This window comes from Herpailurus yagouaroundi, unplaced genomic scaffold, assembly GCF_014898765.1.
Source record: "Herpailurus yagouaroundi ecotype Mexico unplaced genomic scaffold, PumYag 160, whole genome shotgun sequence".
NCBI lineage: Eukaryota > Metazoa > Chordata > Mammalia > Carnivora > Felidae > Herpailurus > Herpailurus yagouaroundi.
The window spans coordinates 1,899,519-1,925,408 of NW_024412401.1; the positions used below are offsets into that span (position 1 = coordinate 1,899,519).

Below are 25,890 nucleotides of genomic sequence, written 5' to 3' on the forward strand. Positions count from 1 at the left end.
CTATAAAATCAAGAGTCAGTATACCTCAGATAATAAAATAGCGGTATTATCCAGGTGTATGAGAAAATATCTTCCCAGCTCATTAGAAACTGTGACCAGCATTGAAAGAAATGTCTGCAGTTTAAGTTTTTAAAACTAATATGAAGAATCCTATTCAGCAGTTTATAGTACTGTCCTGCATGATATGCAACTTGGAAATTAAAAATAAAACAAAGGAATAAAACCTACCCACGTACAAAAAAAAAATGGTTTTAACTTAAACAGCCATTTGCCAACATCATCATTCTGTATCTACATTGGACAGGACAAATGGAAACAAATGTGGAAAGATTTGTAGTTATTTAAACAAACTGAATACCATTTGAAGAGAATTGCAGCATGGTGCAGCCCTACCATTTGGCAGATTTTCTCATCTGAATGGGCAATTATTACCTAACAATAAACAACGGAATGATTAAAAACTGCAGATGTGAAGATAACTGCTCACATGAAGAATGACTAAATTCATTTCTTACAGTAAACCCAGACCAGAGCTACACCTGTCTTGACAACAGAAGGACCGACAGGATAAATCTGGTCACTTTGAATTCCACTGCACAGAATACTGGCGAGTCACTTTTGCTGACCTCATCTACGGAGCTGCCTGCTACTCTCTTTCCATCATTTGAGCACTGATTTCTTGTATTCTTGATTTTAAAGTTATAAAATAATTACCTATTTTAAGTTTTAGAAGGTTCTTTTAACTTCCCTCACATATGTTGACATTTTTCTTTTAAATAAAGCTAATTAATGAGCAGGTATCTGAAAGACAACCAGTATGGCAGGGTCTTTTTGTGTTTTGTTTTCTTTTTACTAAAATCCAGAAGTTAGAACCTCTGTGAACTTCAGAACATTTAGGAAGCTCCTGCAATGATACGCAAACTTTTCAGTGAATGTGTATGGCTCTGAAGAACTTTCCAAGGGGTATGGTTAAGAACTGCTGCACATGAAAATAAGCTTTTTCAGTGAGACCTAAAGAAGGGACAGCTAAAAAAAACAGTTGTAAACTCTTGGCATTGTTTTCCTCTTCGGAATCGTTAGGGCATATCAAATCCACAAAGCCTTGCTTCGTCTCTTCTCCATCAACAACATTCATTGAATTCATTCATCCTACTTTCTCGAATATTTCTTCAAGCCATTTTACCTGTCAGGACTGATGGTAAAATGGGTCAGTAGGTTTTTGTCTGCCAGGGATGAAGACCTGTACAGTGACTGTGGCTGGGAAGCTTCAGTTATGAAATCACTAGTGTATAAACACACAGCTTAAATTTCCACTGTGTAGAATGTTCAGTGGGACAGACAAATACACTCAAGATGATTCACGGGTGATCACGGGATTGCATCAGCTAGAAATTCTGTCTAGAAAGTAAGTGTAGAAAGAAAATGTAATCTCTCGGGCTTCTCAGGGACTCCACCAGAGGTCACACACTATTAAGTTAAATGATTGTATCACGTTCCTCTTAACAACTTATATATTTTGTGACTATGGTGAATACTAACAATTATCCATCTAGACACCGATGGCCATCGATGAATCCTACTTCTCTGTGTCTTCAATGGGCTTCCAGTGTTTATTAAACATGGCAGAAGGGATTTCCAGGATAACTCAATTAAAAAAAAAAAACAAAAACAAAACAATATAAATTTTAACAAGTCTCCTGAGATTTCAACACTGGCTATCTGCTCTTAGAGACAACTTGGCCCTTGTTACATTAGCTTCCAAGTTGAACACTGTTTGAGTTTGCCTACCTTGCCCTTTTTGTTTGCTTACCCTTGGTCTGTTTATAATGCTCTGTACCATAAAGACTACGGGGTTGCCTGCTTTCCGAATGGCTTCCACAGCTTGTTCATGGCTTGCATCTCTGAGGTCCATTCCATCCACCTGCAATGGAAGGCCTCAGCTTAACATTTCAAGAAGCTATAGAACAACAGAACAATTTGTGGATCTGGAGTTTTGAGGATCCTGGGTGAGGATCCTGGAAAGTCTGTTTCAGAATCAAAAATAACGGTGACTACTTTTGAGGCTCCAGAACTCTTAATTTGTCCAGGAGACCTGTGGTCCCTTTTTTTGGACACAGATTTCTGTCTCCAATAATCAACTAAAATCATAATCAGTTGAAATGAAGGCTCTGCTTCTGCTTTCCTTACACTATCAGCTGTTCCCTTAAATTAGGAAATCAACATCACTAAAGAAATCATATGAGGGATCTGTCCCGCAGCACTGTCTTCATCAGGAAAATCACCGTACACATTTGCTTCCGATTCATTATAGATTAGTTTGGGAAATGGGTGGGCGATGCTTTGTGTGTTTCTCTCTGTATACAGACGCTTGAAGTTAAAAACAAAAGTCTGATGTTCGGAAAAATCGGGTTATGACAAGATTAGTTTTGCAAAAGAATCTTTGTAGTAGATGTGACAGGAGCTGGAAGCCAAGAAATTGTGCTTGTTAGTAATTCTTATATAAATAGCTTGAAAATGAAAGTTGTTTTGTAACCTTTTTTTGACCATGGAATGCCGAGGGGATGATCAGGTCAGCTTATGCACTGAATAGGAAGGAGAATAGTTCGAAAGGCCAAATGCTAATCCTGCCAGGTTAAAACTATAGGATACTGTTATCATTTTATCATTTCCAATTACCACAATATGGTATATGCAACAAAATAGCAAAATTGGAGTAGGCACAATTCTGGAAAAGAAAATTAATTATTCGATCTCTGCATAGGACATTATCACCTTTAAATAAGTACATGCATTTAATTGAAAACCTCCCTCAGGTTGATACTTAGATAATGTATTACATCTTTCAGTGCGTATTAAAAATGGCTTTCATTTTTGTAGAATAAAAGTTAGTGTTCACATCCACTAAATATTCCATCTGTGGATGTTTACCAGGACGTTACAGATCTTTGCTCAAGTCCAAAGAACTCTATACTTAGAATGGAATAGTGTGCAGGTCTCTACTCGTCTAGTCTAAATACATTTTTAGACACTTGGCAGAGACATGTTTTAGAATCTCCAGGATCCCAGAGGCCTAAGGCTTTCTTACTTACTAGAAAAGCCCCTGTACATAAGAGCCTTCAACAAACTAGTGCTAAAACGCATATAGTATTTTACCACACACAGAAACATACTTTCTTTTCAATTTGAAAGGGATGCTTTAACTCCCTCAATACATTTAAACGACATTTTGGTACAAACCATAATCAGTCCTTTCTAGAAATAATTATGAATGTTTCCTTACTTTTGAGCCTTAGGTCAAAGGTATTTAATAGTGAATTATACATAAAATAAACTGCCCTGTGATAATCTGAAATTGGGAACTTTAGATAGTGTTCTAGCTAAAAAAGAGTTCTTTAAAAAGGTGCTCTGGGCCTGCCTGGGTGGCTCAGTCTGTTAAATGTCCAACTCTTGATTTGAGCTAAGGTCATGATCTCACGGTTCATGAGTTTGAGCCTGCACTGGGCTCTGTGCTGACAGCACGGAGCCTGCTTGGGATTCTTTCTTTCTCTCTCTCTCTGCCCCTCCCCTCATTCATGCACGTGCACTCTCTCTCAAAACAAATAAGTAAACATTTCTTTTAAAAAGGGGCTAAGATATCACCTAATGAAAGGCAAGGATGCAGGAAGAGAGAAAAAGGCCATTATTGTTCCTTATAAATGGTTGGAAGAAAAAAACAAAACAAAACAAAAAAGGCATGACCCTTGTCCTCCCATGTCTCAATCTTCCTCCCTCTTTAGCTCTCACAGACAATCAACCAGTAAAGGACTAAATAAATAAATCCTGAAACTGTTCATTTTAAAGTTGTGGTTAATATGTTATCATCTTTTTCTACACAATTAATGCATTTTAATGCATTATTAATTATTAATTAATCAGTTATATGGATTTAGAAAATGAGAGACAATCACTTGCATAAAGTAAACATAATGGTCCTTATAATAATAAAGTGATTGGTTTCTACTGGGAAGTTGTCTCTTATTCTACTCTATAAATCCTGACAATTTAGCAAATCTGGGTCAGGTACCCTCCCTCCACCCTCTTAACTAAAACTACACTTACCCTGATCAAGTAATTTATCACACTGTTCTGAAGTGACTTGATTACTTGTTAAGTCTGTCACACTTGACAGGCAGGCATGGTGCCTTGTTTACTGCAGAATGCCCAGAGCCTGTCGTAGCATCTGGAATGCAACAGCTGTTCCAGGAATATTTGCTGAGTAAATGAGTAGTGACCAAGGAAGAAAAGTCTATTTAACATATTATACTTTGTTTTGAATTAAGAGATTAGCAACAATTTGACCAAATACTTCTCTTTTTCATGACAAAGTTACACATACGTGAGTGTGTAAATACACAAACACACACACACACACACACACACACACACACACACACACACACCCCTCAGTGATAAATGGGCACAGCACTGAGAAGTAGGAGGAAAATCTGAGCTTGGATTGTGGGGGTGGGGCATTTATATAAAAGGTTACCAGGGTGATTAGCATAAAAGATTTACCAAAGAGACTCACTTGGAAAACAATCTTATCCAATGAAGTTAATCTACAATGAAATGATCGTGACAAAGCATTTCTTGAAATAAAATCTCACTGGAGAGCTTAGTTATGATGTACACATTCTGTACATGTATACATAATTTCAAACAATTCAATTTTTCCCCAAGAAATTTGCTTTGTTCTTTCAAACAGAACTTCATTATTTTAATTCAGCGCCAATGTTTTTAAAAATAGTTGATGATACCTCCAAACACCAGTGTCTGAATCAAGATATATAATCTGTCACCATGCTCTAAAGAGAAAAATTATAGATGAAATGGGACATATGAGAGAGAGACGCCTCCACCACAAGCACATCTGACTTTCATGTTGGGTCGAGTAAGCAGTGTAAAGACAACGATTCCCTTAGTAAAAAGGATGGAAGAGGGAGGGAACTTTGGCACAGAAAGCTCACTAGAGGATACCTCTACTATTCTATCTCCGGGTTTCAAGGTTCCATTTGTGCCAGCTGGACTATCTTCAAGAACATGTTTGATGAAAATGCCCCTCATCACTTCACCGTTGCTTAGACGACTCCCCATGCCTCGTCCACCAACAATGCTGATGCCCAAGGATTTGCTTGGTTCTCTCCAAAGTTCAACCCTATAAAGATAAATAAAATTGTAAACCCTTATAAGAAAGCTTAGAGAGAGAAGTCTCACAACACTGGGCTTTGCAATGATTTTTGGATATGACTCCAAAGTCCCAAGCAACAAACGACAAGACAGACAAACTGGACTTCAAAAAAATAAAAAAAACAACTTGTGTTAATCAAAAAATACTACCAATAAAGTAAAAAGGAAACACACAGATTGGGAGAAAATACTTGCAAATCACTCTTTAGATAGGGATTGATATCTAGAATTCTTAGAGAACACCAAAACATAACAACAAAAAATTAAGCCATCGGGTTAGTTAAGCGTCAGGTCATGATCTCCAGCTGGTGAGTTCAAGCCCTGTGTCCAGCTCTCTGTTGACAGCTCAGAGCCTGGAGCCTGCTTCTCATTCTGTGTCTTCCTCTCTCTCTCTGCCCTTCCCCCACTCACACTCTCGCTTTCTCTCTCTCTCAAAAATAAATAAGCATTAAAATAAAAAAAATTAAAAAATTAAGCCGTCTGATTAAAAAATGGACAAAGGAATTAAACAGACTTTTCCCCAAAAATGATATACAAAGATGCTCAACATCACTGATCATTAGGGAAATGCAAATCAAAACCACAGTGTGATACCACCTCACACCCACTGGGATGGCTATTATCAAGAAACAAACAAACAAACAAACAAACAAACAAAGGAAGTGTTGGCAAGGAGAAATTGGATCCTTCTGTGCTGTTGGTAGAATGTAAAATGTTGCAGTCACTACAGAAAACAGTATGGAAGGATCAAAGGATGAAAGCTTTTCCTCTAAGATCAGGACAAGACAAAGGTGTCCACTTTCACCACACCTGTTCAACATATTGCTGGAAACCCCAGCTAGCGCAATCAGGCAAGAAAAATATTCAGAAGGTATCAGAATTGGAAAGGAAGAACTAAAATCGTCTCTATGGAGATGACATAATTTTCTATACATAAATAAAAAATAATCAAAACACTGTTAAATCTAATCAATGAATTCAGTAAAGTTGTGGGATACAAAATACATACAGAAATAAGTAACATGTCTATATACTGACAACAAAATTTCTGGAAAAAAATAATTGATCTCATTTACAGTAGCACCAAAAATAATAAAATAGTAATACATTTAAGGACTTGACATTTCTCTACTATGAAAACAATAAGACATTCACAAAATAAACCAAAGAAGACACAGATAAATGGAAAGGTATCCTGTGTTCATGGGTTGGAAGAATATTGCTAAAATGTGAATACTAACAAAAAACATCTATAGATTCAATGCAATTCCTATCAAGATTCCAATGGCATTTTTTACAGAAATAGAAAAAAAAAACTCCTCTAGAATTTATATGGAATCACAAAAGACTCCATCTAAATAGTCAATGAAAGCCTGAGGAAAAAAGAACAAAGCAGGAGGCATCACACTTCCTGATTTCAAGCTGTACTTATAAAGTTACAGTCATTCAAAACAGTATAGTTCTGGCATAAAAACAGTCACATAGACCAGTGAAACAGAATCAAGAGCCCAGAAATAAACACAAGAATATATAAGAAGGTCAACTAATATTTGACAAGGGAGGCAAGAATACTCAATGGAGAAAAGAAAGTCTCTTCAATAAATGGTGCCAGGATAATGGAATATTTACATGTAAAAGAATTGAAAGGGATTCGTATTTTATACCACACACAAAAATTAACTTGAAATGGATCAAGGATTTAAACGTAAGGCTTGAAACCTATTGTGATAATCTTTTGAGGACACATATAAAATCAAGCCATCATGCTATTTGCCTTAAACTTATACAGTGATGTATGTTCAATTACTTCTCAGTAAGACTGGGGGAAAAGAAAGAAGAATGGTGATTGCTAGCAAATGGGGGTAGGCAGAAATGGGGAGTTATTTAACAGGTACACATTTTCAGTTTTGTAAGACGATTTAAGTTCTGGAGATAGATGGTAGTGATGGCTATGCAGCAATGGGAATGTTCTTAATGCCAGTGATTTGCACACTTAAAAAATGGTTCATATGGTCAAAAATTGTAACAAAATTTTTAAAAACTCAATGTAAGTTAATGTAATGCAATTTTAAAAACTCAATGTAATGTAATGTAAGTTAATTTTTGCCAATTTATGAAATTTTGCCAATTTAAGGTTTTACCGGTAGTGAAACAAAACCATTTTATTAAACACTTTCTCAATTATATGTTTTATAGGGTCTGATAAACACTAATGCCAATCTGAAGCTGATTTGTTACAAGTAAATGCTGGACTCACACTCCTGGCTGGGACACAGACCAATGTAAAAGTACCATTTTCCAGGAGCTCTAATACTGCAGACATTAAGAAACCAAGAAATTCAGCTACCCCTGAACAGATGGTAGCTTCTACACTTGGCAATCAAATCAAGGAAAAGAACATTCCTGCACACTCTATGTCAGAAGCTTATCTCTGTAGAATTCCTCCTTGCCAAGGTAGACCTGGTACCTAACAGTCCGGGCATGAAAAGCAGTGGCTGACAATATCCTACGTGATTTGATCCCACACCGCCGCCCTAAATTCCTCTCCCACAATTCTGCTTTCCTCTCTATACTCCAGCTACCCCAGCATCTTCTTGTTGTTCCTTAAGTAGGTCAGGCATACTCTCTGCTCTGGGGCCTTGGTGCTTGCCACCTCCCCTGCTTGAGTGCACTTCCCCTACCCCTATAATAAACACAGGAACTCGAATTTAGTGACTGCATATAGCTCTAAGAGCTATGAATGCACTAAATTTATGTCTTAAGAAAAGGCTGGGGGATAAGAACAAGGTGATTTGCAGTGAGGTAGGTGTCTGGCTGGGAGGAGGAACAAGCAGCTCAGGGTGTTGGAAAACAAGCAGAGAAACCTAGCAGAGAGCTCTGAGAATGCAGTCTGCTCCGCGCTACAGGATGGGAGACAACGTTGGGCATTAAATAGGAAAACAAAGCATGGTCCAAACATGGCCTCAATTTGAGGAGCTTTGAGGAGTGTCCAGAGGAGAGGAAAGATTGGAGTGTGGACTCCCGTGTAGTGAGGGAAGTCCCAGTAAGAAAAGGCTGGGTATAAAGGAGTACCATGGGTGGAGGGAGAGGACAGCTCCTGGCCAGATGAAGGCAGATGAAGTCAGCATTTTTTTTTTTTTTATTAGAAATCTATAATCTTAGAGACCTAACTATTTAGTTCGAAAGGATGTTATCAGGTTCCTGAATCTTAATAATATTTGTATAAATAGTTTAAACTGGTTAAAATCCTAGTCCTCATATTCTTTCACTATGGGAATTCTGTGAAAGACAAGAACCAAAACTCTTTCTTGTTTCTTAAAGCAATTCCTAAGATAAAATGGCAAAGTAAAGATGTCAGTAAATTTAGCCATTTGTAGGGAGACATTTAAGAATTCAGAATACGTATGTAGGACTCCTTAACCCTTCTCTTAAAAAGGAAAAAAATAAAGCAAAGAAAGAAAATGTCTCCTAGGGTTCTTTGTAGTTAGTGTGAATTGGGGAGACCGATTCTTATAATTTCTCAAACAATAAAAATAGCAGCAGGGAACACTTATTAAGAGCTTATCATGTGCTCAGCATTATTCTCTAGATGAGTTTGTTTACTTTCATTCATTTTACAAAGGGAAGAGGCTCAGAGAAGTTAAACAACCTTTGGAAAATAGCACTGTATGTCCACATAGGGTCTGGCAGATAGTAAAGTGTTTTCAAATACAACATATTTGCTAGGAGAAAGGCTGTAACTCCTTAAAACACTGGGGAAGATAACAAGGACCGAGCTGCCGAATGACCAGAGCAAGGAACCAGACTCGTTATTCACTGAACAGGACATGGTAAAACATTCCGTGGACAGAAAAAAGGAGATGTGTAAAAGAAAAATGTTATAGAACATGTTCAGACTCAGTTGAATGGAATAATGGCAGCCTTCCTTGAGACCAATACACAGGTTTGCGGAGAATGAAATTCAGAAAAGCAAAGGTAAAAGAGCTCCGAGGCCAGGCTGCCTGAGCTCTGAATGGACTCCCTCTTTTCAAGTCCCAATTTTTTGCTCCTTAACAATTGTGTGACCCTCTGCAACTTATTTAGTCTCTCTTTTACCCTTCCTCAGCCGGGAAATGGATCCAGTGAGTCTCTCTATGTCAATTACTGTGAGGACCAGATTAATGAAGGTATGCAAGGTGCAAAACAAAGCTTTGGCACAGAGCAAGCAATCAATAAATCTTTTACTACTCTTATTATGAAGATGGAGATTATGATTACTGCAGCAAGGTAAGCAAGATATAAAATTCAACCCAGATGACAGATGAGAAAATGTGTACCCCACCACCTTACTCCTGTTATACCTATACGTTGCTTATTAACACAAGATACCATTTTCTAACCACCAGATTGACAAAAAAAAAACCGTGTTTTTTAAATGATCCTATGATGTGGTCACAAGGACATGGGGAAAAGGAAACTCTCATATATTAGAACTGCCTGATTTAAAAGTTGGCACAGCCACCTTAAAAAGCAATTTGACAACTTCTAATAAAATAAATAATACATTTAAATCTATGAGCCAGCAATTCCTCTTTTGGAAACATACCTAGATAAATTCTCACACATATGTGTAAGGAAATAGATATATTTATTGCACACAATTATTGTAGTTGTGGATAAATGTTAACTACTCAAGTAGCAATCTGGGAATAAATGGTGGTGTATTCATGTGCTGAAATGCACTGCAACAACTAAACTGAATGAAGTGAGTATCAACATGATAGATCTCCAAATCACTGGATTGAGAGAAAATAAGCAAGCTAGAAAATGGCACATAGAGTATGATACCAATTCTGTACATGAAAATCACATGCAAAATAAGAGTAACAGCTTATTTGCATTCTTAAAATTTATACTTTGCTAACAAATATCCTCTATTGCCACACAAAGTAAACTTCTTTAAATTGCATAAATGAATGTCCCATCATATTTCCCGTGTTGTAATGCATATTCATGACACTTGCTCCTCGTTTACTAAAAGCTCTGGTTAGTTCGATAAGCTTCCTCATGCTATTCTGTGAACTGTTCCCAAAAAATACCTTAGCACAGGGTACCTTGTTTAAGATTTCTGGAAGCTCCGAACATATTCTCTCTGTAAAGTAGCTATCACCTTTAGAGATGTGAAGACTAAAACTCAGGCTAGAAGTATAAAAATCTTCCACTTCCAAAGTTACACCCAATTCTTTCTCATAATAAAATATCAGATGATTCCTGTGTTCAACATTTTTTATTTGCTTAGTTATTAGTCATGGCGGTGATTACTGACAGGCCAACCACTGACTGCTTACTCCGCACGAGGCACTGTGCTAAAAATTTTACATGCATTATCACATTGAATTCTCCAAATCTAAAAGATGTGATTATTAACCTCATTTTACAGATGAAGAAACAAACCTAGCAGAGGTTAAGAAATTTATCTTAAAAAGTGTCAAACTTAGAATTCTAACATGGCTCTTAGGGACTCCAAACTTTTTGCATATTGTCTCCTAAAATCTACTTTTTCTCCAACAATGTTATTAAAAGCTAATAAATCTACCTTAAAAGTTAGACTTGTGATTTCTGTCCTCCAACAAAATTCAAGTTTATCACTAGGATCACCAGCTACAAAATAATTTCATCTAACTTACTTTTGCCTTTATCTTCATATAAACAAGAAACACCATAATCTATTTTCTGTCACAGATCTAGCATTTATATTTTGGTCTGAGTGTGAGAATGATTCAGAAAGACCTTGATTTCTTTAAGCAGCCTAAATAGCTTTACAAGAATTCCAATCAAAAAGTTATTTTATTTTTTTTTTTAGTGTTTATTTTTGAGACAGAGAGGGAGAGAAAGAGACAGAGAGAGAGAGAAAGAGACAGAGAGAGACAGAGACACAGCATGAAGGGGGAGGGGCAGAGAGAGGGGGAGACACAGAATCCGAAGCAGGCTCCAGGCCCCCAGCTGTCAGGACAGAGCCTGAGGCGGGGCTCAAACCCATGAACCATGAGATCATGACCTGAGCTGAAGTTGGATGCTTAACCAACTGAGACACCCAGGAGCCTCTCAAAAAATCATTTTAAATGGCTAGAAATGCTTACTGATTTTTGCGAAAGCAATATAAAATGTTTCCTACATTTTGAATATGACTCAACCAGAAATGTTTAAATGTAAGCAAGGAAAATCATCAAACTGTATTACATCCCTGAATAGTAGAAATTTTTCTCTTCAGAGTATTTTGTTTATTCAGTGTAGAATAAATATTAAGTGTTTACTAAATAAGTGCAAGAAACCATTATGATGGTCACTTGTAGATCTGTTTACAGGGACGATCCAGTGACTACTTCTATTTTATACTTAATGCAAAATACCTTACTTTTTTCCTTAATTATTTTGTGTGTCTCTATATCTTGTCTATCCAACTATATTATACTTCCTTGAAGGTAGGATTTCTGTCTCATACTTCCCTGTTATTCACAAAAACATGTGCATCCATAATCAGAGCTCAATAAATTCCTATGAAACTGAATTTGATTTTACTCAGCATGAATACAAAAATATGCCTTAGTGATGCATAGAGATATATAGGAACATATTTAGGAAAGTTATCTTTTCTATATATGAAATTGGCTCCAGACAGAGCATGGGTTAAAATAACTACAGCCTGTGATAACAAGATGCTTGCACACGCGCGCGCGCACACACACACACACACACGTTTTGAATATATATGCTATAAATGCTAGAGAAAATTTAAATTAACATTTGGTGGTATACCTAAGATCAAACTCTATAGAAAATATTATGCATTCTATCTACCTGTGCATAATTTTCTCTAGTCAACCACATTTTACCCCTACTATGTGCCAAACCTTTGTATACATGTTAGTTTCAACCCCGTGGAGTAACACATTATCTTCTCCACTGCACACATGAAGAAACGGAGGGTAAGGGATATTAAAACACCTTGCTTGATGTCACAGCAGCAAGTTGTAATCCAGTACTTGAAACCACACCTCCCTATCTTTAAACACTGAGTAGGCAGAAGACAGAAATAGTCCTTACCGTCTGGGCTGATTCCAATTACTGTATGCTGCATTTTGAAGCTCACTTTCTTCTCCCTCTCCTTCTTCTCGCTCTGGTAGTTCTGGAATGTCTCTGTTAAAAATTTACATAGTGAGTACTCCAAAATCCTAGTAAAACTATGCAAGTTTGTCTTATATATACCGTATTATTTATTTGGCTAAAAATGCAGAGCTACCTTATATTTTTACATACTTGGCCAATTTTACATTAAGGGGAAAAGAAAAACCTAATGAAACAAAATGAAAACCTTATATTAGAATCAATCTACCACAACTTAGTCTGGAGATATAGCTGAACACTAAGATTCTTAGCTAGTCTGTTTCTTTCCCAAGGAAATATGGGAAAGGAACAAGAAAGGGATAAATGCAAGAACTTTAAAGAAAAACATTCAACAAGTATTTCTCTTTTTTAAAATTTTTTTCATGTTTATTTATTTGGGGGGGGGGAGTGGGGGAGGGGCAGAGAGACAGGGAGACACAGAATCTGAAGCAAGCTCTAGGCTCCTGTCTGTCAGCACAGAGACTGATGCGGGGCTCAAACCCACAGACTGTGAGATCATGACCTGAGCTGAAGTTGGACGCTTAACTGACTGAGTCACCCAGGCGCCCCTCAACAAATATTTCTTAAACTAAAGTTATAAGAGATAGAAGCACCATGTGGCTTATAAACTTGTATGGCTCTGATTGATTCCGTTCTTGAAAGAACTTACCCACAAATAAGACAGAAAATTAGTATCTCTGCCTCCTAAGGACAGAGCAAAGCTTTCCCTTCAAGAAAGACAGAAGATGCTTTAGGTCCAGCTTCAGCCCACCCAGAGGGGTCATGCATAGAATACTCCTCACAGAAAGCAGTGTACAATGTACCTGTATTCAAGGCCACTTTTCAATTTCTTTAGAAATTCAGATTTTGCCAAATGCCAGGCACATAAAAAAATGTGTTCCGTCTGTTAACTAATTTTAAATTACACTGTAAATAAACCATATCGATACATACTTTGTTTTTCGAAAGGTATACTTTGCATCAATACATTGTAAGAGCAAGAGAGAATGATTAAATCGGTTATAGTGTGTCCTTACACTGTTAGTAAAAACTGGATTTCTAAAGACATATGTGAACACATTCTTTTGAAAGCAGAGAAGGCTATAAAAATTCTAATTTAATAAATGTTTCCAGTTGACTTTTATAGAAGCTGAATAATCTAAAGAAAGTGTATGCTCAAATTATGTCTATTCTCCAGTGATATGAATACTCAACTTTGTCAAATTGTATAACCTTTAGGCTCTGAGAGCAGAAGTCACATAACCCAAACCCAATAATCCATCTGTGTTTGAACGTGTTTCACAACATCTTTGGAAATCAACTGTCCAAGCTCTCCTTGAATGTCTCATTCTTCCTTTGACCTAAATGTTAGATTTTTGTTTTCATGTGAAGAGGAAATCTGCCTATCTGTCCTACCCATTGTCGTATGTTTGAATACCCTTCCTGTGCAAATTGAGGTAACAAGGTTCTGAATGAGGCTGGGACCCAGGAGCCTAAGCTTGACAGTGGGACAAGACTGATGGGAATGGGTCCAAAAAGGGGATTTAAGAAGGATGTTTAAGAAGCAGACTGAGGACTAGAGAGACTGAGGGAAACTGTACTCCTGAAGATACAGGGTAGACAGGTGAAAACTAGGCTAACCCTCAGGAAATACAGCTGGAGGGAAGATGGCAGAGAAGCCGGTATGGAACGCAGACAATAATAAGAACTTAAAATGAGTTACTGAAATATTCAGTGACAGCCATGGGGATGGGAGAAGTTCTTACCCATCAAGCCCAAGCTCAGGGAGCTACACAGATACCCTCTCAAATACACTAACCTCATGTTCCTACCTTTTTAGCTGTAAGACTAATATCCCGAATCCTCTGATACAAAAACTCCATTTTCTTCAAATGATTCTATAATCCTAGAATCCTTTCATCAACCCAGATAAGCTCCTATAAATGTGCTGTTCATTCATTCCTTATCCATCTTAGAATGTGGTTTACAGGAATCAAGTGCCGTGTGCTCCAGAGATCAGAATGGACCAGTTCTCTTCTCCTGAACTCACTTGGCTAAGAATGAATTAGACTTCTTTGCACCTGTGTTTGGCCACTACCAATGACATTTCTATCAAGTATAACAACTCTTTGTACATCTGCATTCAGATTTGGGAAATTGGCACAAGGTCACACAGTAAAGTAACAGAGGTATGAACTGAGGCCATCTTATCATAAAACCTGAGCTCTAACCTCCATGCTATACTGTCCCATATTTTTATACTGGGCTTGTGCAATTCTCTCTTCGAGTCCAAAGGTTAAGAACATAGGGCCTGACTGTTGATATTCTAATCTTGGCTCTGCCAATTAGTAGCTACGGAACTTGGACAAGTTACTTATCCTCTCTGGTGCAGATTCCTTTTCTACAAAATGCATGCTGTTTTGTTTTGAGGGCCCTTGTACTAACAGCAAACACACTTTCTCTTCAATGAAGCAAGTAGTCACAGCACTGGACAATCCAGGTCAATGTGCTGGGAGGGAGCACACAGCGCTGAAAGTGGCTGTTTCTCTAATGACTTTTGAGAGCTTGTGAGGCCTCAGAACTTAATAGGAATATGATGTTACCTTGGCATAGTCTTTAAACTATTCGAAATAATATTTTAGGGGGATGCTGGAATTATTGCTTTACCATTTTGACAGGAAGCTATAATCAATTAATGCCATTAACCATGAGACAAATTCTAGAGAGGGGTATGGCTGAACTGTGCACAAGGTGGAGTGAATACTCCTTTTCCCATAAAATTCATGAGGCCCCAAGGCCTATGACATTCCGCCTCCTCATTAGCTCATAAAATACCTTTCCCTTCCCTAATGCTTTCTGTAGTACTCCAGTCGTGAGCACGTCGCAGAGGAAACCGTGATGCCGTATCAAGATACCTGCACGGTCACTGGACACCCGGGTGTTCCGGGATGTTCTGACATCCTCTATGGAATGGCAGAACTCTTGTGAGAACACTCCAGAATGTTTGCAGAGCCATCACTTCTCTGCCATACTTAAAGGGAAATCTGGTACTCAGTTGTTAATGCAACTGAAAAAACAGGCCTGGGGTTGAGAGTGTAAAATGGTTCATTCTTCATGGAAAAGCAATTTGACAACATTTCTCTTTCTGTGTTGAACTCAGTCAGCAGCAGCAGCAAAATGTACTTTCTGACATTCTTAGGGGAGATAAAAAAACCTTTCTCTGTGTTAAAGGTTCTTAATAAATTATGTGTCAAAAGCCTTCAAAAAGCCATACACTGTTGCCTAACATGCATATATACAAAGATGTTCAGTTCACAACACTCCAAAAGAGTAAGAAATAATCATTAAAAATGTTTCTGAATAGGTATGTATGTTAATAAAAAACTAAGTATAATTTCTGAATGTGTTTGAAAACATTTATGAAGGAGGAAAAACCATGATACAATACCATATGAACTGTAGGCTCCAGGGAATCAATGAAATAATACTGAAATCTGGGGTAAATTCCCAAAACCCAGTCTGCCAAAAGTACCATACTGAGTGGTGCAACTAAAGAGGATTTTAATTTCTTGATTTGAACTGTCATATATTTTCCACACTATATGATAATTTCTTAACTAATGGGGGCTGAGTATTTTTAAAATCTTAGAAGAGAGAAAAGGAATCCATTCTTTTTCATTGCTAGTCCTCCCTGACTCTGGCTCCTAAAGTCTTTCTAGCTTTCTGTATCAGTCACTCATTGCAGCCAACTTACAGCTTCACTCACCTGCCAGTATATGAAGAAAATATATCCAGTGCCATTATTCCTCCAGATTGTTGCCCCAAATTTATTTTGAACTCTTCCAAATGTTCTGCAGGCACATAAGTAATTCTGAAACAGAACACAATCCAGGGGAAAAAAAGGAAGCGGAGTTTTTTGCCTAACAGGCAAAGTTTCTGAAATATAGAAATAAAATTATATTGTCCCTTCATCCCTATTTTTGCACTTTTTCATTTAACAGCTTATTCAGCAGAGAATCCAAACTTGGAAAAGATAAAGCATCCTATAAGCAAAAATAACAGGTTAAGGTTTACATTTTTTTTTAGAGAGAGAAAGAGAGAGAGAGAGACAGAGACAGAGAAAGAGAGAGAGCATCTCATGCAGGCTCCACACTCAGTGGGACTCGATCTCAGGATATGAGACCATAACCTGAGCCTGAGCCGAAATCAAGAGTTGAACAATTAACTGACTGAGCTACCCAGCTGCACCTAAAGTTTCCCTTTTTTTTTTTTTTTACTTTAAATGTCAAGCGACAATTAAACTTTAAACTGCTGATAAACTATATGCTTACTAATAATTATGTGAGGGAGGAAAGCAGCATTATTTTCATTTCTGAATGAGAAGAGTAACAGCAATTTTTAGAAAGATCTACTAATCCTTAGAAGCATAACTAACAGCAATAACACGGATTTCATCCAAAGATTTCTGGGTTCCTCAGCAGACAAAAATCAGGCATGCTCTACTAAAACACTACTTACCCCAAATTATTTTATATTCATCCATAATATATAATTAATTTTAGGCACTGATAAGCATTATAATAATTATATGTTAGCTCTATTAAGTTATGAACCCGAAAGTCTGAAGTTAAACTATCACAAGTTTATGGGAAGATTCTCTTCCTAATTTGTAGCAACTCCCTAATAAGCTATTTTGGTTTTAGAGAAAAGCCTGATATTTGCCCTTGAATGGTCACTTACTAATTCAACAAATACTGGCTGACTGCCTACAATATGGAGGGCATGAAGCAAGATGCTGACTACAGCTATAATGTTTAGAAACTGATATTTAGAAGTTCAAGTTTACTGCTGCCCTATAAGGCTACAGAACTGATCGATACAAGGCTACAGAACTGATTGTTCAAGGAGGTGGTCCCGAGATCTTCAAATTAAGGAACAGTTAGGTAAGAGAAACACTCAATTTGAAGTTGGTTCAGCACCTTGTGCAACTAAAAGAAGAAGTATGTATCAAAATTGCACAATATAAAAATCATGAAGACTATTAAGCCAGCTATCCATAACTTACCCATGAAGACAATAAGTACATAAAACCTTAGCAATGGAGGGCAAGGATAAAAGGACTGTCTTTTATGCCGTAATAAAATAAGAATTATACCACTGGCATAATTTACTGAGTGAGGAGGATATGTAATTCCAGGCATATTGGTTATTCCATAAAAAGCATTCACTCTTGTGAGGTCACTTAAATTTGGAGTCAGAAGACACAGCTCTGTTGCTCATCAAGAGTGTAATGGGAGGGTAAATCACCACCACCAAATCCTTATATCCTCAATCACGAAAAGGACGTCACTTTTTATGAGGCTGTTGTAACCCGAGAAGCATAAAACAAATGTAAGGCAGTGCTGTACCAGGGCATCAGCTAGCCTGGTCGCACCTGATCGCTCTGGCCGACTCCGTGGACCCTTGGGAGTCTCCTCATGACACTTTTACCGCAAGGATCAAAAAATAAAGCAGCACAGTTGAGAGGGTTCAGGAGTACACTGGGAGACAGAGTCACATTCTAATTCTGGCTCTAGCTAATTTATTCATCTATAAAAACACCTCCTCCATGGTGTTAAAAATATATGGAATAATAAACTTGAATTTATCCCTCCAAAAATAATGAGTAAAAAATGTGTAACACATTATGTCAGGAAGATTGATTCTATTTTACACGAAGACAAGTAAAGATAAACCTAAAACTAAAAAGCCCATTCAAGAAAACTGGCATTATTTCTGAAGACTCAGTAAAGGTAACACATATAAATAAAAGTCAGGTAAAACATATAAATAAAAAAATAAAAATAAAAGATAAAACACATAAAAAGACTTTTATAAATAAATAAAAGTCAGGAGTTGAGGGGGGAGCTGGAGCACAATAGCAAAAATAATAATAATCAGTTCAAAGTATTGATTTTTTTTTAAATGTTTTGAGAAGGAAAAAAGGTTTCTACCCCTAACAACGCTGAAAATGAATTTTCCTCCGTGTTCGTCCCAAATTGTTTTTTTCTTTTACCAAGGCTAGGGGACAGGGAGTTTTACAAATATTTTTCTGATACATTAGATGGCAGTGAGAAATGGAAAAGAAGGCAGTTTTCATAAGTAGTTAGCCCACAGACAGCGAGGACACCAGAACAAGAGGCCCACAATGCAACAGCACATGCAAAGCAATTCTAACACATGCCTGGTCATACAGCACACAAAACCTCCAAATCGCCAGAGCACCAAAAATAAACACACCGCAACAGCTTATTTGACAGTTGTATTAAAAATTCTTAAATGTAAACTAATCTTTGGTTACAAATGGGGTGGAAGAAAAAAGAATAGCATTAGGAACGCCGAAATGTGATACGGCTATTAATCCCGAGACCGCGTCTGCACATGCAGACATTCCCTGACAAAGAGCCTGGTAGCTTAGTAGTTGGAAAATGTGATTTTCAAATGAGTTCACAATCAGCAGTGCAATGTGAAAATGTAACAATCTCATAGTTCTTTTGGGATTTATGTTCTGAAATAAATGGGGGGGGTGCAAAATGTATACACTGAATCTATTATCTGGATGTATCCCTGCACTGGGAAGTTATAAAAGCATGAAATGGTTTTCACAGACAAGTTGTAACACACAGCCATAATGAGCTTTTGAATCACCGATACTCACACATAAAAGGGGGCTCGATCATCAGCAGGTGCTGTAGAAAATCTAGAATGTGAAGCATACGCCGCGGCATCTTTTTACAATGGTGTTAACAAATGTCAATGTCTTGTGCTGAATGTGAGATGCATACATATGTAGTTAAAAGTGGGTGCTCCTGGTTGTTTTTTTTTCCCCTTTCCACCTCCCTCCCCATCTACACCTCCCCCAGAAAAGCATCTGCTCTTCACTGGTGTCTATAGCAGTGATTATTAACAAGCATGGAAAAATATAACTGCAATCAATCTTTTATTCCTTGATCAGGAATTCATCCCACACTTTGGGTTAAGGCAGGTGAATTCTGATTCAGCTCGGTAATTATCTGGCAGATGTTAGAAGCAGCTGCTGCTAAGCACAAAACCCTGGCTATTATTATAGAAATATAAGAGCTCCTGGCAAGGTGGAGTGAGAAGTGAAACAGTGCATTCTGGTGAGGCTTCACATCTGGTTTTCCATAGAAAATAATGAAACCTGGAACTTAAACTGGCTGTTCTTGAACTCTTGAAACTCACATTATCTACCCAGGCACGCATGAACGCACACACACCAAGTTCCCAGCTATCTATCGTAAACAGCAAAAAAGAAATTCGGTACATTATCTTCAATAAGCAATGATTTTCCTAAAACCCGCCAGTTATGTAACTGAACCATTTAGAGCCTCTTATTTTCTAAGTCCCCCCAATACACTCCCTCCACTCCTATCCCACATCAAGCTAGGCTCATAACCAGAAATAAAGAGGAAGAGACGTGGATGGAGCCTACATCCAGCAATGACAGCAAAGCTTAACTGGCCAGGGGCAACGTTATGGTTCCATTCAGAGTAGTGGAAGGACTAGACTTTTTTTTTGGGAGGATTATTCACAGAGCTTTTAAGGTAATTCTAAACCTTTGCTTCATAAAAGCAAGTGATAAGAAGGGGACGGGGCCAAAACACTTCACGCAAAATGCAAGGAACACGCTGCTCAGCCCTGGTCAATCTAAATGGCTATTTGTGTTGATCATTTAACACGCTTTTTCTGAAAAAGGATTATGTGATTCTAATTTCTTTCTACCATTTACCCAGTAAGTCAAATCAAACCCATCTGAATCACAGCCTTACCAGGACACTTGAGAAGAAATCAATGTGTTTCGCGTGTTTCTGCCTGTGTACATCCCCACACACCTGACCATGTGAGAAAGAAATGGATTGACTGGTCTTCAGAGGAGGGGAAGATGCAGGACTTTTCTTATTCTTTACGGTATGTTCTGACTCCTGGGATCCTAAAGCAGTAATTCATGAGGCTCTCTCTTTAGATATCCTCAAGGCCCTCATGAAGCTGCTGTCAGCATGAATGGGTCCATTCTGGTGCTGAATCAGAAGGTGGGAGAACAAACAAAGCAAAGGACAGCAGCAACAGAAATGAGGAAAAGAGAAAAAATGACTTTGGGAGCTTGAAAAAGTACCCTGAGACTTTTCTAGAGTGGCCTAGATGCCTAAGTTAGGCCAAAACAGTGTCACAATCGTCTTATTTTTCGGCCACTTTGTAAGTTTTGCGGGACATCTGAACTGAGGGGGAAGACTAGACACAGGCACCGTTTCCGGGCCTCAGTGCCAAAAACTGGGCAGGGGACTCGCATTGGTGCCTAGAGCATAAGACGTGCATATCACACAATAAATCAAATGATCAGTTACCAGGCCACGTGTGTTTTAAACTCCATCTAAACCATGTAAGCTAAAAGCCTTGCAAGAAAGGGTCTCCATGTGGGTCTATGTCATTCATCTTTGAAGCTAGATGAATGGGCACTGGTCTATAAGTGGTGAAGAAAGCTCTTAAAGTTTCTCTTTTTTCTTAGAGGCACTGACATTTTTAACGTATTCTCTTGGACTCACATTATTCAGATAATTAAGGAACTGTCACATGATGAGATGATCCATTCCATTACAAAAGTCAAAAGGGCATGCAAATTTACAAAGTCCATCACTGAAATTCTGCCTAAAAATAATACTTCTTTTGTGTAAGATAGCAGAATCCACTTCAGACAGTATACATTTTTCTGCTATTTGCTGATGGCAGAATGAAAAACAGATTGTAAACACAGTTTTCTTACCAAAGCTCTAGCAGTATATAATTTGCACAAGAATAATAGAGAATGCAGTCAGTAAAATAACATTAATACAGCAAAGTTTCCCATACTGGTAATCATTACTTCAATGTAAGCTAAACCATCTTTCCCTGTGCTCTTATTTTACTATTTTATCCCTTATACATTAAATACAAATATTCAATAGTTGATGCGAGAGAAGAAAAGCCAAGCTATTACACTGATGAGGTGTGTCAGAGTCATAAACTGATTTTTATGTTCGCTCAAGAAATGTTTTGTGACTTAAAAACCAAGCGACATATATGATGTGCTTTTAGCACAATATGGGATTATGGGATAGTTTTAAGCACTTCCTGACAAAATAGCCTACATGACCTACAATCAGACTATACCAACAGATTGGTGAATTCTCTTGGACCACGAGGTAGTTGACCAAAGGGTGAATTATGGGTCAGACTGACACTGTTCTATATAGTCTCTTCCATGACCGACCACTGAAAAACTAGCTTAGTCCTAGGATTCGCATAGGTCAATTAGGTAGTACACAGTTCCTTATACTGATCCTAAGTGGACATCCTGTTCTATGAGAGATGGCTCATATCACGGAGACCTAAGGTTCTTGCAGAATTATTAGAGTAAAATTAAACACAGCAGGCAATTTTTTTCAAATATTTAAACACTGTATCATCTTAAAGAAACTATATCTACAATCAAGAACTATTCAGGAATAGTCAAATTTCTGAGTGATTTATTTTTAATAAATGTGTGATAATTTTAGCATATTAAACAGAAGTACATACTGAAAAAAAAAAATGATCCGTGAATTGAACTTCCTGAATTTCCCAAGCCAAACTGGAGTCCAAATGATACTTACTTAATGTCAGGCCCGATGAGAGAGTGTCTTCTCAACATCGCTCGCGCTTGGGCATTGGTTAAACTTATAGTAGATTCTTCATTAATAGACAAGATGCAGTCCCCAACGGCAATCCGGCCATCTCGACTGATGGAACCTCCGTGAATGATACTTCGAACGATCATCCCCAAGCCATCTTTATTAGCACTTACTGTCATCCCTATGGTAAAGGGGAAGCACAGATATATATCAAATACTTGACCTTCAAATTCATTTTAAGTTGAATTTAATATACCCTATGGATTCACAGATAAAAGGAGTAACTTTTTTATCCAATAAAACACGATCAAAAGGAAAGAAAAAAAATGTTAACACAAAATCTACTTTTTGAAATGGTTGTGAAGTTTTATCCAGAAAATGATAATCTATGTTAGACATATCAGAGATGAAATAGGTCTATGTTGTGGAGTGACTACAACTCAGGTTATTGATGTGTTGCCCCTGAAAGAGAAAACGCTACTGAGGAAAATATTTTGACAGAAACAAATCAATTTTATAGCAGTTCGTTTCTTAGACATATAAGAGAATAGATAACAAGACTACAAAGGGAAAATTAGTCGTGTAAATTAAGAAACTCTGTGCTATTATTTATTATTATTATTTCTAGTTCATTTATTCATTCAGTATATATTTACTACATGCCTACTACGTGCCAAGTACTATGCTGATTTCTTGAGATTAAAAAAAAGGATAGCTAACACCAAGAAGCTTTTATTCAAGTCTTATCCTCAGTGACTGATGTACAGTGGTCTGTTTAACTGAAGTGATGTGGACTTAATCCTAATCTCTTCCCATTTTATCTCTAAGTCTGAAGTATGAGCTCCAGATTTGGAGCTCATTAATTGCCGTCCCAACATCCATGCCGTCCCTGGATGGCTAACAGGAGACACAACGTTGGGATATACAAAACTGAACTTCCAAGTTTCCACTTCCCGTATTTCTTCCCATTTTTGACAATGGCACCAGTACCCTATCTCCATTTCTCAAAGCAGAAATGTTGGAGTTGTTCTCGATTCCTACCCCTCTCTCTCAGCTCTTGTATTTAATCCCTCACCACGTCCTGTCATTGCTGTCTCCAAAATGTATCGCAAATCCATTCACCCTTCTCTGCTTCCCGGCCAACCCCACGCCAAGCTGGCACTTCTTGCCCCACCTTTTTTTTTTTTTTTTTTTTTTAATTTTTTTTTTCAATGTTTATTTATTTTTGGGACAGAGAGAGACAGAGCATGAACGAGGGAGGGGCAGAGAGAGAGGGAGACACAGAATCGGAAACAGGCTCCAGGCTCTGAGCCATCAGCCCAGAGCCTGACGCGGGGCTCGAACTCACGGACCACGAGATCGTGACCTGGCTGAAGTCGGATGCTTAACCGACTGCGCCACCCAGGCACCCCGTCCCACCCCCCCACCTTTTGAAAGAGCTTCTCAACTGGTCTTCCCATTGCACTCTTGTCACAGCAGACACAGCGACCGTTCAAACAAGACAAATCACATCACTCCTTTGTTAACAATCCTTCACCAGCGTCCTGTCGTGCAGGACACACCTACAACACACTTCAGTGGCACAACCCGTAGGGCACTGCTGGCCTGGCCCTCCCGACGTGCGCCCTTCTTCAGCACCACGCCCTGGGCTCCGTCTCCTCCCGCCATGTTGACTGCCTTCAGAAATACACCTAGTCTCTCCCCACTTCTGTGTTGGCCTGACACCTTCTTCCCGAAGCTCCCGTCGGCTAATTCCTTCTTGCTTGTCAACACCACTTCCTCCAAAAGGGTTTCTCAACAAACGCCCTCTGGATTTATGTTCCCTTCTCACCCTACCCTTTCTCCAAAAATATAAAACTTTTTGAAATTATGTTTAAAACTTTACATAAAATAATGTAAATTCACTTAAAACAAAGTGCTAGAAGTTCCTTCCAAACAAGATCATATAATTAAATAATATAAGAAGAGGTACAACTCTCTAAGGGTAGTTTGCAAAAACCTGCTTTGAGAGAAGTCACAAATTCCTTTTTAGGTTTTGTTGTTAATATAAAAATAAAGAAATTCTTCTAAATACTAACATTTTTAAAAAAAATTTTTTGATGTTTATTTTTGAGAGAGACAGAGTGAGAGCAGGCGAAGGGCAGAGAGAGAGGGAGACACAGAATCTGAAGCAGGCTCCAGGCTTCGAGCTGTCAGCACAGAGCCTGATGCGGGGCTTGAACTCATGAACCGTGAGATCATGACCTGAGCCAAAGTTGGAAGCTTAACCGACTGAGCCATCCAGGTGCTCCTAAATATTAACTTTAATAATACCAAACTAGATTTCTGAGAATACCTTTCTGAGAATAATCCTGACTATAATGTTTCCAACTTGATATTTCATACCTGGATATGGGACATCTGAGCTCTAGTTACAGTTTTCTGATAGAAATGAACTATTATCAAATGTATTTAAAATATTGTTAAGACTTACACTGATGATTTCTAAATGTATTGTTGTCAAGGAAACACCCCTGCTTCCCATAAAGCAACAAGTTGGATGCTGTTTCACCCCTAGTGTGTTTCTTACAAGCAAACGGGGTGGGTCTGGAATGTTTCAATAGGTACTCTAGCTTGTCCTGATGTTGCCACCCTTCCTCCCATCAAGACCCACCAAATGACTACTATGGTAAAATTAAAATTAAAAGGCAAGAGTATGAAACAAAATTTAGCTCAGTGGTATAGACCAGGACTCTAACCCATCATCTTGTTCTCACTGCCACCATGTGTGGTATAAATAAAGCAAGTCACTAGGTCACCTGGGTGGCTCGGTTGGTTAAGCATCTGACTTTGGCTCAGGTCATGATCTCACGGCTTGTGGGTTTGAGCCCGTGTTGGGCTCTGTGCTGACAGCTTGGAGCCTGGAGCCTGCTTCGGACTCTGTGTCTCCCTCTCTCTCTGCCCCTCCCCCACTCACACTCGGTCTCTCTCTCTCTCTCTCTCTCTCAAAAATAAACATTACAGAAATTAAAAAAAAATAAAGCAAGTCACAGACATGGGACAAATCATCATGAGCTACAGTCAATATGACCTCTGAATTCACTTTTAATGGTACATTTAACCCACGATTCCACCAGCTACTAGCTATTAAGGTTTCCCAGTCACATCAACTACATAAACCAAGAAGTTGGCACCAATTTGCTCAGCTTATACTTTCCTTTCACTAGGTGATAATTTTGGGGGTTCAAGAAATTCTGTGTAATATAATATCCACTAATGAGATTTTGCTTGTAACTTCTACGATCTCTCAATGTTTTTCCTGCAAGAAATATAATAGAACAGCCCAAATCACACACTGTAGAACCAGAGAACTGATTCCAAATCTGAGTTTCACCACTTCTAATCGGTATGGCCTTGCGCTGACTTAACATCACACTTGGCCTCATTTTACTCATCTGTAAAATGGTAATAATATCTCCTTTTAGAGTTGTTTAAAGAATTATATGAGAAAAACATGGGGAGTACCTTTCAAAGTGCCTGGCACAAAGTTCCCAAAAAAGTACAAAATAAAAGCAAAAGAAAACTCACAAAAATGTATTCTAAATGCATCTCTAGCCCAATCCAAAGCTATATTGCTCTCTAAAGGCTAAATGCAAATCTCAGCTTTATGTATTAATTTTTTTAACATTTATTTATTTTTTGAGAGACAGAGAAAGACAGCTTGAGTGGGGGAAGGGCAGAGAGAGAGAGACGGAGAGAGAGAGAGAGACAGAATCCGAAGCAGGCTCCAGGCTCTGAGCTGACAGCATAGAACCTGACGTGGGGCTCAAACTCACAA

At 38.1% G+C, this 25,890-nt stretch overlaps 1 protein-coding gene across 11 annotated transcripts in view; it reads right to left on the reverse strand.

Annotated features, from left to right (window-relative positions):
• MPDZ (multiple PDZ domain crumbs cell polarity complex component) overlaps positions 1-25,890 on the reverse strand; it is a 143,373-nt gene that overhangs the window by 47,294 nt on the left and 70,189 nt on the right. For 8 of the 11 annotated variants that reach the window (XM_040481243.1, XM_040481247.1, XM_040481242.1 and 5 more), the window contains 5 exons: positions 22,056-22,254; positions 16,136-16,240; positions 12,310-12,402; positions 5,017-5,194; positions 1,811-1,921 (listed from right to left, as the gene is read on the reverse strand). In XM_040481243.1, coding sequence (XP_040337177.1) covers positions 1,811-1,921; positions 5,017-5,194; positions 12,310-12,402; positions 16,136-16,240; positions 22,056-22,254 — 686 coding nt within the window. The remainder of the gene's footprint in view (positions 1-1,810; positions 1,922-5,016; positions 5,195-12,309; positions 12,403-16,135; positions 16,241-22,055; positions 22,255-25,890) is intronic. The other 3 variants (XM_040481249.1, XM_040481248.1, XM_040481244.1) reach the window with 1 other exon arrangement.